This window comes from Cervus elaphus, chromosome 23 (assembly GCF_910594005.1).
Source record: "Cervus elaphus chromosome 23, mCerEla1.1, whole genome shotgun sequence".
Taxonomy (NCBI): Eukaryota; Metazoa; Chordata; class Mammalia; order Artiodactyla; family Cervidae; genus Cervus; species Cervus elaphus.
In genome coordinates this window covers 31340519-31357279 of record NC_057837.1, presented here as the reverse complement: position 1 = coordinate 31357279, position 16761 = coordinate 31340519, and the positions used below count along the sequence as shown (strand labels likewise).

Genomic DNA, 16761 nt, shown 5'->3' with positions numbered 1-16761 from the left:
CAATACCATTAACAACTGTAGTCTAATGGATATATAGAGAGCATTTATAGATAACAGCAGAACACAATGTTTTCAGGAACCTAATAAATATTTTTAAAATTTAAAAACATTATCTATACACTTTTGCATGTCTGATATATTTCACACTGTTTAAAAAGAATTAAAAATCATCTTATTGATTAAAGGTACTACATATATTCCATATCATACAAAATATGATAAAAATACATTATTTTAAATTCAAATGAAGCCACCCAGGACCTCAGAGCAAATGGTAGAGGCAAGATATAAAAGGTGTCTCTGGGTCCAAAGATTCTATTCTTCACACTGTGATGTACTACCTCAATGATCATTATCGAGAAGCATCCTTGTATTTTATCAGTACAACCAGAAGATTCCTGAAGATTGCCAAGTATTGATCTGGATACCAGCTGCCAGAACAGCTGCCTTTACCTCGATGTCCCTCAGTTTTCCCATTAACACTGGCTTCTCTGTTCTGCCACAACTGTAATATGTTTAATATTTTTTCTGCACAAGATTTTACAGTGTTTTTATCAAGATGAAGCATTTTGCCAATACATTCCATAGGAACATTAATTTATTAAATAGCAGACTGTCAGGTCTCATCATCAGGATTTATCGGTCTGCTAACATGGCTTTATTCCACTTTGCAAGATAGAAGTAATGTATTATTAGTCTCATTGGTACTACGTTAATTCCTTCATCAATTCAGTGTAAGGACCAGTGGCTAGCCTTTGCAACATTGTTGGGCTTTTTCATTCCAATAACTGTAACCAATGTCTGTTTATATAGTCAGTTATTTTACTGACCCTATGCATCTAATATAATATAAGGAGGCTGAGTGGTGGACCTCAAAAAGACATGTCCATGTTTCAACTCTGCATCTTTGAAAGTGACCCTATTTGGAAAGAGGGTCTTTTCAGATGTAATTAAGTTAACAATTTTGAGATGAGGTCATTCTGGATGATCTGGGTGGGCACTAAATCTAATGACGGGTACCTCATAAGAGACAAAAGAGGAGACACAGACAGGCTTGAGGAGGCCATCTGAAGACGGAGCAGAAATTGAATTTAGGTGGCTACAAGCCAAAGAAAGCCTGGAACCACCAGACAGTGAAAACAGCAAAGAAGGCTCCTCCTTGTAGGTCCTTGGAGGAAGCACAGCCTTGCCAACACCTTAATTTCAGACTGCTGGCTTTCAGAGCTGTCAGAGAATACATTTCTACTATTTGAAGCCTCCCAGTTTCTTATAATTTGTTACAGAACCATAGGAAACTAAGATATAATACCATCAAACAAATAATATACATATTACTATTATTTTTTTAGCATTGCATTTTCCAAAATTCAGATGATTCAAACCATCAATCACAACAGGAACATTTATATGTGTGTTTTTATTCTCAGAATGAAACCAATTTGCCTTCCCTTTATATTTGCAGATAAATTTATCACTCTAACTACTGGTAAATACTAAGCAGTTGGAATTGACACCAACTGTGACATCATACCTTGAGGCAAAGCAGTGATAGCTCCCATGAAGGGTTATGAAGGAGTAACTAAATTAAAAGAAATGACTTATGCAAAGTACCTAGGGTACTGACACAGTCTAGGGACACAAAAATGGCATCAGTGACTTTTATTAATGTTTATGGTAAAACTTTCTAAATACTATCTAACATGGAGTTAGTAGTTTTCTCTAGTGTTTCATTGATCTGATGATTCTATTTATTTGATCATCCATGAATCATGTGATAGTTGACATTAATTGGTAGATGTTCTGCTTACCTATCGATGTGTGACATAACTGTTTTGGATATGTCTGCTCCAGCTTCTTGCAACACTCGGATAATCTGAAATGGTGCACTTTGATTCCTTCCGGGATGAATAATAACAGGACAGCCGAGCTGAGTCTGGGCGTGAGCTGTTGCCTGCAGAACCTTTCTTTCACTGTCAGTCAGAGGCCAGGAGCAACCAATTTCCCCAATAACGCCACACTTGATACTGGTTCCATCGGCTCCACAGAGAATTTCATTAACAAGGACATCAGTAAGCTAAGGAAGAGTGAGAATGAAAATTTATAAACTGGATTTTATCAACAGAGAATCAATACAGTATGTGAATGAATTTATTCATTGAGTCACTCATTCTTTTAAAAATGTATAAATGTATTCAACATTCATTCAGTTAATACTGACGAATGAGAAAGGCATTTTACTGGCAAAATCTCAAATTCAACAAGTTACTCTAAAAGAATTTTAGAATAGTCCAGTGGTTAAGACTCTGTGCTCCCAACTCGGGGGGCCTGGGTTCAGTCCCTCGTTGGGGAATTAAGATGACACATGCTGCACAGTGTGGCAAAAAAAAAAAAAAAAAATTGAAAAGAATAGATACATGTATATGTATAACTGAATCATTTTGCTGGACACCTGAAACTAACATAACATTGGTAATGAATATACTCCAAAGAAAATTTTAAAAAATTTTAATTAAATAGAAACACAAAAAGCACAAGTTACTCTAAATCAAAGATTTAATAGTATCTTACTGTGACTATTTAACAAGAAATTCATGGATTTAGGAAGCTACATGGGGAAAAGTGACTTTTAAGAAGAGTACATACATTGTGCATTCATTCATTCATTGAGATAAAAATCCATAATTTAATCTCAGGGGCATGTAGAATGTAAAAAGACTGTCTTTGAGTCTGTGTCAACTGTAGCAAGTAATTCTTTAATTCTCTATTATTTATTCTGTCCTTTGCCCTACTCTTTTTTTTGTTTAGTTGCTAAGTTGCATCTGACTCATTGTGACTTCATGGACTGTAGCCTGTCAGGCTTCTCTATCCATGGGATTTCTCAGGTGAAAATACTGGAGTGGACTGCCATTTCCTTCTCCAGGAGATCTTCCTGACCCAGGGATTGAACTCATGTCTCCTGCAGTGGCAAGTGGATTTTTTACCACTGAGTCTCCTGGGAAATCCCTTTATACTATGAAAGAGAAAGTGTAGTCACTCAGTCATGTCTGACTCTTGCAACCCCATGGACTATAGTCCTCCAAGTTCCTCTGTTCATGGAGTTCTCCAGGCAAAAATACTGGAGTGGATTGCCATTCCCTTCTTCAGGAAATCTTCCCGACCCAGTGATCGAACCTGGGTCAGGCAGATTCTTTACCGTCTGAGCCACCAGGGAAGCTACACTATGCAGCAAAGCAAATTCACAGCATATAATTCTAAGATGACATTTTGGGGGAGTTCCTATTTATATTTACTGCTAAGTGTGGTTAGAAGAATGTGTAATCCCTGATATCAGGGTAGTCTTCAAATAATATCAGTGTATAAAAAGGGACCAATTAAAAAATATATATATATATATATATATATTTGAGTATGTCCCTGGGCTTCCCTGGTGGTTCAGTGGTAAAGAATCCATCTGCCAATGCAGGAGACACAAGAAACTCGGGTTCAATTCCTGGGAAAATCCCCTGGAATAGAAAATGACAACCTACTCCAGTATCCTTGCCTGGAGAATCCCATGGACAGAGGAGCCTGGCGGGCTATAGTTCATGGGTCGGCAAAGAGTTGGACACGACTGAGCACATACACAGACTGGCAGTCCATGTTCCCAATGCAGGGGGCCTGGATTCAATCCCTGGTCAAGGAACTAGGATCCTGCATGCTGCACGATGTGGTCAAAAATAAATAAATACATAAGACACCAATTAAAAAGAGAAAGGCCTGATTGGAGAAAATGCAGATAAAAATCTGAAATATAAAGTATTTTAAAGATTAACTGATTCTTTGCAAAGGCTGCAGCTGACATTCTATGCCTATGAAACAGATAATGGAAGATACACATGAATATATACATATACATGTAAATACATATACATCTGTACTATGTGTATATATAGAAAGAGCACACATACACATGCAAAAAAGCTTTGTGGCTTATTCTTTCTCTTTAATCCCTGAAAGATTTACTTTTCCTTCTGCCCATTCTTGCTTAAGATCCTATTTAAACAAAAACAGGAAAGTGGATTTTCTTCTAGTCCTTTTTGTAAAAGGAGAAGGAAACATATTTGCAAAAGTGCCAAGTCTCTGCCTGCCAAGTTTCACCCTACAGTGAATTTTTATTGCTGGTTACATTATAAAATTCAGAAAGAAAACTGAGGTTGCATAACTGTAGCTTACAATGGAAAGCTGAGGTTTACACAAAGCCTGTGCCACCACTACCGAGCAGATATCATATACGTGAATCTAAGTATGAACATATCAGGTTTTTCAGTGACCCATGCATTAAGATCTTCTTCCAGGATGCTGCTTCTTTATAAAATAAAATGTTTCTAATTTAGGTCCCAGTGACAGATGTCTTTGCTAGCTGGCAAATTTCCATAGCATGTCTCTGAGCCAATGACATTTCCAAATGTAGATGACATGTAGGGATAATCCAAGGCCTGAAGGGCTGACTGTTCTGAATTTACACCCAAATATTGTCCAAGAAGGGTTTCCCTGGTGGTTCAGTGGTAAAGAATCCACCTGCCAAGCCAGAGACAAGGGTTTGATCCCTCGATCGGGAAGATGCCCTGGAGAAGGAAATGGCAACCCACTCCAGTATCCTTGCCTGGGAGATCCCATGGACAGAGGAGCCTGGTGGGCTATAGTCCATGGAGTTGCAAAAGAATTGGACATGACTTAGAGACTAAAGAACAACAACAACAATTGTCCAAGAAACTAGGGCTTTTATTGATACCTGCTCCACTGACATGGCTCTGGTCTCTGAGGAGTGAGTTGCATCCACGTAAAAGCCAGCGCCAGCGATGATGTGGACACCCGTCTCTTCCGAAAGCCGCTTCAAGGTCCGCACGTCCCGGCTGAGACCAGTGGTTGTGTTTTCCACCAAAGCTCCTCCACCTTTGGCTTTAAAATCCAACAGTTCTTCCTTGACGGCTTCCGTCTCCTGATTCAGCTGCAGATTCTCTTTATGGGAATAAGGGTTTTTCTGGATCCAAAATAAATTTTTCATTATAATAGGCTCCTTGGAGATAACTTCGTGACTTGGAGAAGGTGGGTAGTAACAGCAATCGAAGGTCATTGTCAAATGTTCGTGGGTCAGGGTGCGACCCAGTGTGCCGGGCTCCACAAGGCCCAGGACCGTTTGGACTTTTCCACTTAAGGAAGACATTTCTGATGGACCGGGCGATGCTCTAAAAAGAGTGTTTCCTGGAAAAAAGAAAACGATAATCAGAAAATTTAACACACACAGAAATTCTGTCCATAGGGGATGTGAAGCTGTGAATGTATACCAGGATAAGAGAATCAATGAAACTAGAGATATGATCTCACTCATCATCCTGCCAAAGTCAGAGTCTGTCGCTTGTAAATTGTTTAAGTTCACTGCAGCTCAAAGTGACATGCATGGTGTTAAATGTCCCCCAACCTCTTCCACTGGGACTTCTCTGTCTGATTTAATCCCAAGCTCATCTACTGGAAGTATTTCTTGATATTCAGTTCACATTTTTCTTTTGCTTAATTTTATCTCATTAGTCAGAGCTATGCTTCCTTGGATAATTCAACAATAATGTCCATTTAAAAAACTTCATAATCAATAACTTGTATCAGAAGTAGCCATATATCAGAACTGTTTCATTTGTCATTTTCCAGCTAAATTAAATATACTGTGATGACTAATCACTCATGACTCATTTACTAGCCACATGGTACAAGGTTCACCGTGTCAAAACTGGGGATACAAAAAGGCATACAACAAAATCGACTATGACAATTTCACAGATTATTCCCAAAAAAACAGCTAGGAGGAGCATATCTAGGCCTAATAATGGAAAAACAAAACCAAACAAACCTCTTCATTCTACATGTTTTATTCTGTCTACAGCACACAGTCAGAAATACACTTCAAAAATACTTAAAAGCAAAACTTCTTAGGCTTCATGAAAGTGACTGTGCATTCTAAAACAGAACTCTATTGTCTGTAAAGAGAACAAATGCCACTCTGTTTATCCTGTTTACTTTCATTTGTAACACAAATAAGTCTGCACCAAGTTTCTATCGGTGACAGCAAAGATCCCAATTCCACAGCTTTTCATTTCATAAATGAAGGGGTTTCACTTGGAAAGAAAGAAAGGAGATCCTGAAAGTGATGAAGGTACACAGTCAAGGACAAAACCACGGCCAGAGACAGTGTCCTACTGGAGCACCAACCAGACACATCCAAGGGATGGCAGAAAAAAATCTACTGGGAACTGAGTAAAATGGAGCATCCTTTGAAGCTCTCACATTGCTGCTTTTTTTTTTATTCTCCTCTCCCATCTTTTTCTATTATAGTAAAATATATATGTTGTTGTTTAGTTGATAAGTCATGTCTGACTCTTTTGTGATCACATGGACCACAGCCCACCAGGCTCCTCCATCCATGGGATTTCCTAGGCAAGAATACTGGAGTGGGTTGCCATTTCTTTCTCCAGGGGATCTTCCCGATCCAGGGATCGAATTCCAGTCTCCTACACTGGCAGGCAGATTCTTCACCACGGAGCCACCTGTCCTGTGCTTAGTCGCTCAGTCATGTCTGACTCTTTGCGACCCCGTGGACTGTAGCTCGCCAGGCTCCTCTGTCCATGGGGATTCTCCTGGCAGGAATACTGGAGTGGGTTGCCAAGCCCTCCTCCAGGGGATCTTCCCAACCCAGGGATCGAATCCAGATCTCCTGCATTGCAGGCAGATTATTTACCATTTGAGTCACCTGGGAAGCACAAAATATATATAGCAGACAATTTGCCATTGTAACAGTTTTGTGTTTTTTTTGTAATTTGTCTGTGTGGACTCTTCATTGCGGCGTGTTGGCTTTTTCTCTAGTTGCGGTGCACTCAAGCTTCTCTAGTTGAAGCTCTTTAGTTGCAATCTTAGCTCCCCAAACAGGGACTGAACCCACGTCCCCAGCATTGGAAGGTGGATTCTTAACCACTGGACCATAATTTTTAAATGCAAAGTTCAATGACATTAATTACATCCACAATGTTTTGCAGTCATCATCAGCATGTGTTTCCAAAACTTTTTCATCACTCCAGACAAAACCTCTGTAAACATTAAGCAATAATTCCCCATTTCCTCTTTCCCCAAGACTCTGATAACTACTAACTGATTTTGTGTCCCAGTGAATTTAACTCTTTTAAATAGTTCATTAAATATGTGTTATTTCACTTTGTTCCTTCAAATGAAATTCTGAAACCGTTTCCTCCCTTTGCCAGGGAACCACATCCCTTTGAGGATGGTCCTTTTTGACTTTCTGAGCATCAGTTTTCCCATCTGTAAATTAGAGCAACATGCACATTTCATAGGCTGTCATAAGAATGAAATTAAATTATATAGTACAGGTAAAATGACCTGTCCAAGTGTCTGGCACCCAGCACACACCTTTGTTACTCTGACTTTGGAAACTCATATATGTCCTGCATTATTCCTTTTTAGAGGAAGTGACTGATTAAAAAAGTCATCATTTGGGGGCACAGTGGGTATAGGACAAATTTATAATGGGTACAGCGCATTTGTAAGACAAGGTGAAAATAAAGATAGAGAAAGAGGAATACTGAGTTATGGGGCCACTTTATATCAAGCCATTGCAATCATCTGGAACCCAAGTGTTTGACATATATTGGTGTGCAATGCATAAAGAATTGATTTAGACTGTTTGACAGAGAACTTTAGGACTTGTGGCTAGCATGGCCATTAATTTTTGCTTGAGAGTGCTCTTCTGCAAGTCAGGCTTCCAACAGCTAAATATTTCACTGGCGGTCATAACAGAAGATGTTTGTCTATTTATAGAGTCACTGTGATTCTATAAATCACTCTGTGCCAGTTACTACAGAGGGCAATATTTTCCATTGATGATGTCCAAGAACCCACTGTTCAATGCCTTATTCCTTGTGACTGTAGCTAGTTCCTTCAGTTGATGGAATCAAAGTATCATTTAGTAATAGACTCAACGTTCCATGTGGGTTCATTGACTCTTTCCTTCCTTCCGGCTGGTGGTCTTACAGATGTGTTCCTGGAGTATCTCCAGGGGCCAGAAACTTGGATAAATTGACAAAACACTATTGCTTTTACTAGAAAAGTGCCAAACCACATATTTAATTGATATAGATCTGAAAGAGCAATGTTGGTAAGTCTCAAGCTCACAAGCTGTGAGTCTTTGTGAAAAAAATATCACTTAAGAAATGTCATCTCCTCCAGGAAATTCCTCTAACGCTCTCAGGCAGAACTAGTTGGTGCTTCCTATGATCACATACAATGTAGACCATGCTTAAAAGATAAGAAAAGAGTAAAGAACAAAGAAGACCCAACACCACTCTAAGCTAGAGTGTGTCTTTCAGTGCAGTTCTCCCCATCCTTGCTGGCACCAGGGATTGGTTTTGCATAAGACAATTTTTCCATGGACAAAGGGGTGGGGTGGTGAGGTGGAAGGGATGGTTTGGGGATGATTCAAGTGCATTACATTTATCGGGCACTTCATTTCTGTTACTAATACACTGTGATACATAATGAAATAATTATACAACTCACCATAACACAGAATCAGATCATCAGGCCTTAGATTCTCAAAGGAGCCCTCAGCCTAGATCCCTCACATGCACAGTTCACAGCAAGGTTTGATCTCCTACCAGAATCTAATGCTGAGGCTAATCTGACAGGAGGTGGAGCTCAAGTGGTAATTCGAGCAACGGGGAGTGGCTGTAAATGCAGAGAAACTTCGCTTTCTCACCCACTGCTCATCTCCTGATATGTGGCCGGGTTCCTAACCCGGCCAGTACAGGTCCATGGCCCAGGGGTTGAGGGCCCCTGTTTTAGTGAGATTAAAGTATGCAGGTAGATTTCATAGTTTCTGTGCAGTAACTATGGGGTTTCTATGAGGCAGCCCTTTGGGGTCTATTTTCAGCCTGGAACTTGTTCTCTTCTTAATCGGCAGGCAAGGGGCTATTAATGGCCTTCTGCCATAGAGAGAGAGCACAGAACACAGAGGACAATAAGTGCACAATAAGAGCTGCAGTGCCCAACTATGCAAATAGGAGTGACCTACCCGCCTCCACCCCGCACCCCTGCGGCCCCAACCCCAGCCCCAACACAAAAAGGAGGCTTCCGGCATTTTACGCAAGACTTGCAAACTTCAGCGCTGCATACATCTGCCCAGAAGGTACTGGGGAAAGGGTTGGTGGTGGTGGTGGTTTAGTTGAGAAGTCGTGTCCAACTCTTGCGACCCCATGGACTGTAGCCCGCCAGGCTCCTCTGTCCATGGAATTCTCCAGGCAAGAATACTGGAGTGGGTTGCCATTTCCTTCTCCGGGAGGGGAAAGGGTTAGCCACAGCTATAAACACAATTGCCACAAGATTTTTGTACTTCACATATGAAATCTGAACAGTCAGAGAGACTGAGGAAAGTCTGCAATTACTATTAGAGCCCAGTCAAAGGAACCAGCACTGCCAATCCCAATGGGTATGGAGTCGAGAGAGAGAGAGCGATAAAAAGAGCATAGAACATTAAAGAAAAAAAAAAAGAACAGACTCAGAGAATAACACTACACCACTGAACTGGAAACTAGAGGCAATGTGTAGGCTCCGTCTTTTTTGAAAATATATGCATCAATGAACTTTCATAAAATATAGAGTAAATTGGCCTAATTATTAGAGTTGGGAAGTGAGTGGGCAGTTTGGGAGCAATTTAGTTTCCTTTCATTGAAATTGTGCCATGTGTTTTCACCCTTGTCATTATGCTTAAGATTTTTCTGTCTGCCTAGAGTGAGATCCATTTCAGTTATATTTCATATTTCAGAGCAGGACTTATAAAACTCTGAATATTTTACATATGCCTGAATGGAATTTCTTTAATGGCAATGCACTGTCTTATTCCACAGACATAAGCCCTCTTTCTGCCCTTATGCCTTCCGTGCCGGGTACTAGACTAGATTGGAGATACACAATTATAATTCTAGAAGCAATGGTGAAATTGGCAAGTGGATGTTTGGTGAATTGATTTTCAGTTCAATTCTTCAACAACTTTTTAAGTTCTAAGCTCTGCCTTCCTCAGTGATCAATGCAACAACAGAATGGGCAAGACTAGAGATCTCTTCAAGAAAATTAGATATACTAAGGAAGCATTTCATGCAAAGATGGGCACAATAAAGGACAGAAATGGTATGGTCCTGACAGAAGCAGAAGATATTAAGAAGAGGTGGCAAGAATACACAGAAGAACTATGCAAACAAGATCTTTATGACCCAGAAAACCATGATGGTGTGATCACTCACCTAGATCCAGATATCCTGGAATGTGAAGTCAAGTGGGCCTTAGGAAGCATCACTATGAACAAAGCTAGTGGAAATGATGGAATTATAGTTGAGCTATTTCAAATCCTACAGGATGATGCTATGAAAGTGCTGCACTCAATATGCCAGCAAATTTGGAAAACTCAGCCATGGCCACAGGACTGGGAAAGGTCAGTTTTCATTCCAATCCCAAAGAAAGGCAATTCCAAAAAATGTTCAAACTACCACACAGCTGCACTCATCTCACACGCTAGCAAAGTAATGCTCAGGATTCTCCAAGCCAGGCTTCAACAGTATGTGAACCATGAACTTCCAGATGTTCAAGCTGGATTTAGAAAAGGCAGAGGAATCAGAGATCAAATTGCCAATATCCTTTGGATCACTAGAAAAGCAAGAGAGTTCCAGAAAAACATCTACTTCTGCTTTATTGACTATGTCAAAGCCTTTGACTGTGTGGATCACAACAAACTGTGGAAAATTCTTAAAGAGATGAGAATACCAGACCCCCTGACCTGCCTCCTGAGAAATCTGTATGCAGGTCAAGAAGCAACAGTCAGAACTGGACATGGAACAATAGACTGGTTTCAAATCAGGAAAGGAGTATGTCAAGGCTATATATTGTCACCCTGCTTATTTAACTTATATGCAGAGTACATCATGTGAAATTCTGGGCTGGATGAAGCACAAGCTGGAATCAAGATTGCTGGGAGAAATATCAATAACCTCAGATATGCAGATGATACCACCCTTATGGCAGAAAGTGAAGAGGAACTAAAAAGCCTTTTGATGAAAGTGAAAGAGGAGAGTGAAAACGTTGGCTTAAAACTCAACATTCAGAAAACGAAGATCATGGCATCTGGTCCCATCACTTCATGGCAAATAGATGGGGATACAATGGAAACAGTGGCAGACTTTATTTTTTTGGGCTCCAAAATCACTGCAGATGGTAACTGCAGCCATGAAATTAAAAGATGCATGCTCCTTGAAAGAAAAGCTATGACCAACTTAGCATATTAAAAAGCAGAGACATTACTTTGCCAACAAAGGTCCATCTAGTCAAAGCTATGGTTTTTCCAGTAGTCATGTATGGATGTGAGATTTGGACTATAAAGAAAGCTGAGTACTGAAGAATTGATGCTTTTGAACTGTGGTGTTGGAGAAAGCTCTTGAGAGTCCCTTGGACAGCAAGGAGGTCCAACCAGTCCATCCTAAAGAAATCAGCCCTGAATATTCATTGGAAGGACTGATGCTGAAGCTGAAACTGCAGTATTTTGCCACCTGATACGAAGAACTGACTCATTTGAAAAGACCCCGATGCTGGGGAAGATTGAAGGCAGGAGGAGAAGGGGATGACAAAGGTTGAAATGGTTGGATGGCATCACCGACTCAGTGGACATGAGTTTGAATAAGCTCCAGGAACTGGTGATAGACAGGGAAGCCTGGCGTGCTACAGTCCATGGGGTCACAAAGAGTCAGACATGACTGAGTGACTGAACTGAACTGACTTGGTCCATCTCACTTTGAGTTGTTTGTTTTCCCTAATCAAACCCTAACAGATTAAAAAAAAAAAATGGGAAAGCATTTCAGAGTTTTGTGCAGAAGATATGATCTGAATAACCTGGCAACTGTTTGGAGAATGGACAGAAGGGCAACCAGTGTGCCTGTGGAGACCAGCGGGGTGTTGGTAGAATCTGGACAAAATGAGGTGGTGGCTTTTTCTGAGCTTGATGCCAGTGGAGATGGTGAGACAGCAGAAGCAGAAAGAAGTACAGCGGATGGAAGTTTCTGACTGGCCTTGCTGACGCTATAAAGGAATCCCCCAAATAAATGGGCTCCTTAGAGAAAAGTGCCGTCTGATGGAAATGTGTGGGCACTTCTATTTTTTATGGGTGACATCATACAGAGCAGCGGTGCTCCATAAAAGCTGCACTTTCAGCTGACATTTGATTTGTGACTAAAATATTTTAAACACCACCTAATACTTTTTCAAGCTTGTTTGAATACTTCCATCATGTGCAGGTTCAAGCCTTTGACACGCCTCCTCTCAGACAGCATAGGTCGGGTGGCTGAACAACTGTGACACAAGAAATCTCTCTTCACACACGTCACCGCATGTCCACTTACCCAAATATTTATGGTTAAGTGGCTCTACTGTGTGGAGATTTATAAGTTTTCCTATTCAACGCTGTCCAAAGATCAATAGCCATGCCTGAGTAAAGAAAAAGAAACCCAACAACCTCAGTGCACAGGGCAGTGATGGGACCCAGCAAGCTCTTCAAACTGTGACATAAATAAAACGGAGCCACAGACTTCCTCTGGCGGTCCAGGGGTTGGGACTCTGGGCTTCCGCTGCAGGGGGCACAGGTTCAATTCTACATGCTGTGCAGTGGGGCCAAAAAATAGAAATGAAAAACAAAACAAAAAAAAACACTCATGGATACAAATGAGCAACTTGTATCTGGAATTCAGAGGAAAATGGTGGGTTTCATCCCCCAATTTCTTTTTTCTATTTGACTAAGACAGTAAAAGAGACAAAGTGGGGATATTTCCAAATCTCAAACAAGAAATATGAAGATGGCAGCAGAGATGTACCCAAGGTGTGACATTCCTAGAAAAATTTGGTCACAGACAGGTGTGCTTGGCAAAGAGGCCCTCCTCTAGGTCAGCTCCACCCTTCCCGGTTCTGGGCTCCTTAATGTGGTCCTGGGCTCCTTAATCATTCACGTGATTATTAAACTCAGAAACTGCACAGGAGTCTTGACTAAAGGGATAGAGCCTGTAGCTTCATTGATTCTAATTTAGTCAGACATGTGCTAACTAGTCAACTCTTCAAGTCACACACACTATAGCTATGATACATCATACCACTGGCTTCTTGAATCTATTACCTGTTTAGGCAACAAACAGAAAATATAGTCCCCTCAACTGGAAAAGACCCTGATGTTGGGAAAGATTGAAGCAGCAGGAGAAGGGGGCAACAGAGGATGAGATAGTTGGATGCTATCACCAACTCAAGGGACATGAGTTTGAGCAAACTCCAGGAGACAGTGAAGGACAGGGAAGCCTAGTGTCCTGCAGTCCATGGGGTCACAACGAGTCGGACACAACTTAGCAACTGAACAACAACAACAATAAAAGAAAGGGACAGAGGAGGGGTGTATGGGAGAGGGTGGAAGAGAGGAAAAAAATATTTCTTTCTACTGAGGCCAGAATACAATATTGCTTACTACTTATTGTTGTGTTATAAGTAATAGTTGTGCAATGCTGGCAAAATGCTGTCTGCAGAACTGAATGGATCTTTGTGTTTTTCTTCATTTGAAAACCTAAGATTTTAACTCATCTTAGCCCTTCTTATTCTCAGAAGAAGTTTCCACACTCAGTGCTGAGAATGTTTGATGTAAACTTTTTGATTTTGCTAACATATACTCTTGGAAATGAAACCTAGGACAAGTTACTGGATGCAATAGTTAGAACGTCTTTTTCTTTGTAATGAACTCTCTGAAGTGAGGTCGGTGCTCAGCTTATTATAGAGGGTTTTTTTTTCTTCTGTGGATTCCCAGCACTAGGTTGTCTCTTGGAAACAGCAATATTTTGAACAAATTGCACAGCTGGTCCTTAACTGTATTTAGTCACTAAGAGTCTTAAAATTTGTGTTACTTTTAATTCCTGGCAGATTAAATTAATGTCTTAACCACAAAACATCTCTATTCCTCACACAATTTCATCTGGGAGGCTGTTTTTGAGGTGGCTTGGTTTAAATGGAAGAACATTTGGGTTAGTGTTGGCTCTTGGCTCTGCCACTAAACAGCTGTGTGGCTTTGGGCAGATAAGTTCACACTCTTGAGTCTGTTTCCCCATCTGTGAAATGAAAGGGTTGACCAGATGACTTCTAGATGACATCCATGTTTTGGTGATAGCCTTGAACTTGAAACAGATATTACTGACTTTCAAGAGATCATTATCCATGAAGATAGTACTTTTTAAAACATTTTGTAACATTTTAAAAAACATATGTTTTATATAGATATGCATGTGCTAAGCCACTCAGCCATGTCCAACTTTTTATTACCCCATGGACTGTAGCCCTCCAGGCTCCTCTGTCTATGGGATTCTCCAGGCAAGAATACTGGAATGGATAGATATGCATACATTCATACATATAATAAGAAAGTGAAAGAATGAACTTCATTAAATATCAGTGCTATTCATTCATTATGAATAAAAGCTGTACTTTAAGAATGATTTTTAAAATGTACATTTTAGGGAGTTCCCTGGAAGTCCAGAGGTTAGGACTTGGCACGGACGTGGGCCTGGGCTCAGGCCCTGGTTGGGAAAGTAAGATCCCACAAACCTTGTTGCCAAAACCAAAAAATGTACATTTTATATACATGTGAATACCTACATACATGAGAGAGAGTCAGAGACAGAGAATTAATTAATTAATTTCAGTTTCAGCTACTGTTCAGCTTAAAAGAGGACTCTCCTGGATGCTAGGAGGGATGGATGATTTGAAAGGACTGCAAACTTGAAGTTCTGGCTCCAGTGTTTCCTACCTGTGTAAGTGTGAAAAATTTTAAAGCTTACAGTGAGCTAATATGTTGGTCTCCTCACTTGAAAACTGTGGTAGATCTGCCTGATCTACTGCTTAATATTTGAAATGAAAAGCAAATAAGATGGTACCCAAAAGCATTATGTAAAATATAAAGCACCAGACAAATGTCCTTAATTATTATTTGCCCAACTGTATCTTTTTCCAAATAGTGGCTGAGTATCCTTAGGCAAATGAACCTAAACTTGCTCTCTTAAAAAAAAACAAACCCTAACAATAAGAGATTGGAGTTGATGAATCAAACTGAGACTAATTTGCTTAGAAAGCAATTCCTTCACTTGAGGCCCATGATTGTTAAAAGCAGATTGACTGTTAGAATTGACATCACAACTCACTGGGCTTTTGGAAATGACTGACTGAAGTGATTACAGCTACAGGAGGTCCTCATTATCCACGGATAACTGGTCCTAGAAATGCCTCTTTAAATGAAGGCACTTCAAACTGTGTGTTAGCTGGTCTCCATAGCTAGCTTTCAGTGAACTATGTTTTCCAATATTCATACACTTGTGCAGCCTGTTTCTAGGCTCAACCTGAGCTGGTCTGAGATTGGCTTTAACCAACAGAATGCGGCAGTAATGATGCTATGTCAGTTGGGGACTCACATTTTCTGAAGTAGCTTCTGTTTTTGTGATTTGGGAAATCTTGAGCTACAGTGTAAGAAGTCTGGCTACCCTCTCATGTGGAGAAGGAGAGACCCTAAGGCTACATGTATAGTGCAAGAGGCTGACCCCCACCCCATCATCCCACTGAGCTCAGCCTTGTGGCTGTCTCTGGAAGGTACCAGATGGATGAGTTGTCTTGAACCTTCTAACCCAGCTAAGATCCCACCTGACTGCTGGCCCAGCTACAGCCAACCCAGCACAGTTTGGCTAACCCACAGGGTTATGATTATGGCAGATAATCAAACGGCTGTTATTTAAAACTTGTGTTTTGGAGGGATAGTTTGTTACACAGCAGTGGGTAATCAAAATACACAGAGACCAACATTGAATAATAAGTCATATTTAAAGGGCTTGATTAAAATTTCAAATTAGAAACATAAAATATTATAAAAACAAGTCAATATTATAGATAGGTCCTAATTCTTAGAATGAAAAAATTAATCGAATGTTGGATTTGGGGAAAGAAAGGGTGTAATATTTTTGATGAAATTCAGTTCAGTTCATGCACTCAGTGTCCGACTCTCTGTGACCCCATGGACTGCAGCACACCAGGCTTCCCTGCCCATCACCAACTCCCAGAGCTTACTCAAACTCATGTTCCTTGAGTCAGTGATGCCATCCAACCATCTCATCCTCTGTTGTCCCCTTCTCTTCCCGCCTTCAATCTTCCCCAGCATCAGGGTCTTTTCAAATCAATCAGTTATTTGCATCAGGTGACCAAAGTATTGCAGTTTCAGCTTCAGCATTAGTCCTTCCAATGAATATTCAGGACTGATTTCCTCTAGGATGGACTGGTTGGACTTCCTTGTTGTCCAAGGACTCTCAAGAGTCTTCTCCAACACCACAGTTCAAAGGCATCAATTCTTTGGTGCTCAGCTTTCTTTATAGTCCAAATCTCACATCCATACATGACTACTGGAAAAACCATAGCTTTGACTAGACGGACCTTTGTCAGCAAAGTAATGTCTCTTCTTTTAAATATGCTGTCTAGGTTGGTCATAACTTTTCTTCCAAGGAGCAAGTGTCTTTTAATTTCATGGCTGCAGTTACCATCTGCAGTGATTTTGGAGCCCCCCAAAATAAAGTCTGTCATGGTTTCCATTGTTTCCCCACCTATTTGCCTTGAAGTGATGGGACT

General features: G+C 40.5%; 1 protein-coding gene across 2 annotated transcripts in view; it reads right to left on the bottom strand.

Annotated features, from left to right (window-relative positions):
- PTER (phosphotriesterase related) overlaps positions 1-16761 on the bottom strand; it is a 73738-nt gene that overhangs the window by 31019 nt on the left and 25958 nt on the right. For both annotated transcript variants that reach the window (XM_043883891.1, XM_043883892.1), the window contains exons 2-3: positions 4772-5241; positions 1809-2074 (exon numbers count right to left, since the gene is read on the bottom strand). In XM_043883891.1, coding sequence (XP_043739826.1) covers positions 1809-2074; positions 4772-5203 — 698 coding nt within the window. In that variant the 5' untranslated portion in view covers positions 5204-5241. The remainder of the gene's footprint in view (positions 1-1808; positions 2075-4771; positions 5242-16761) is intronic.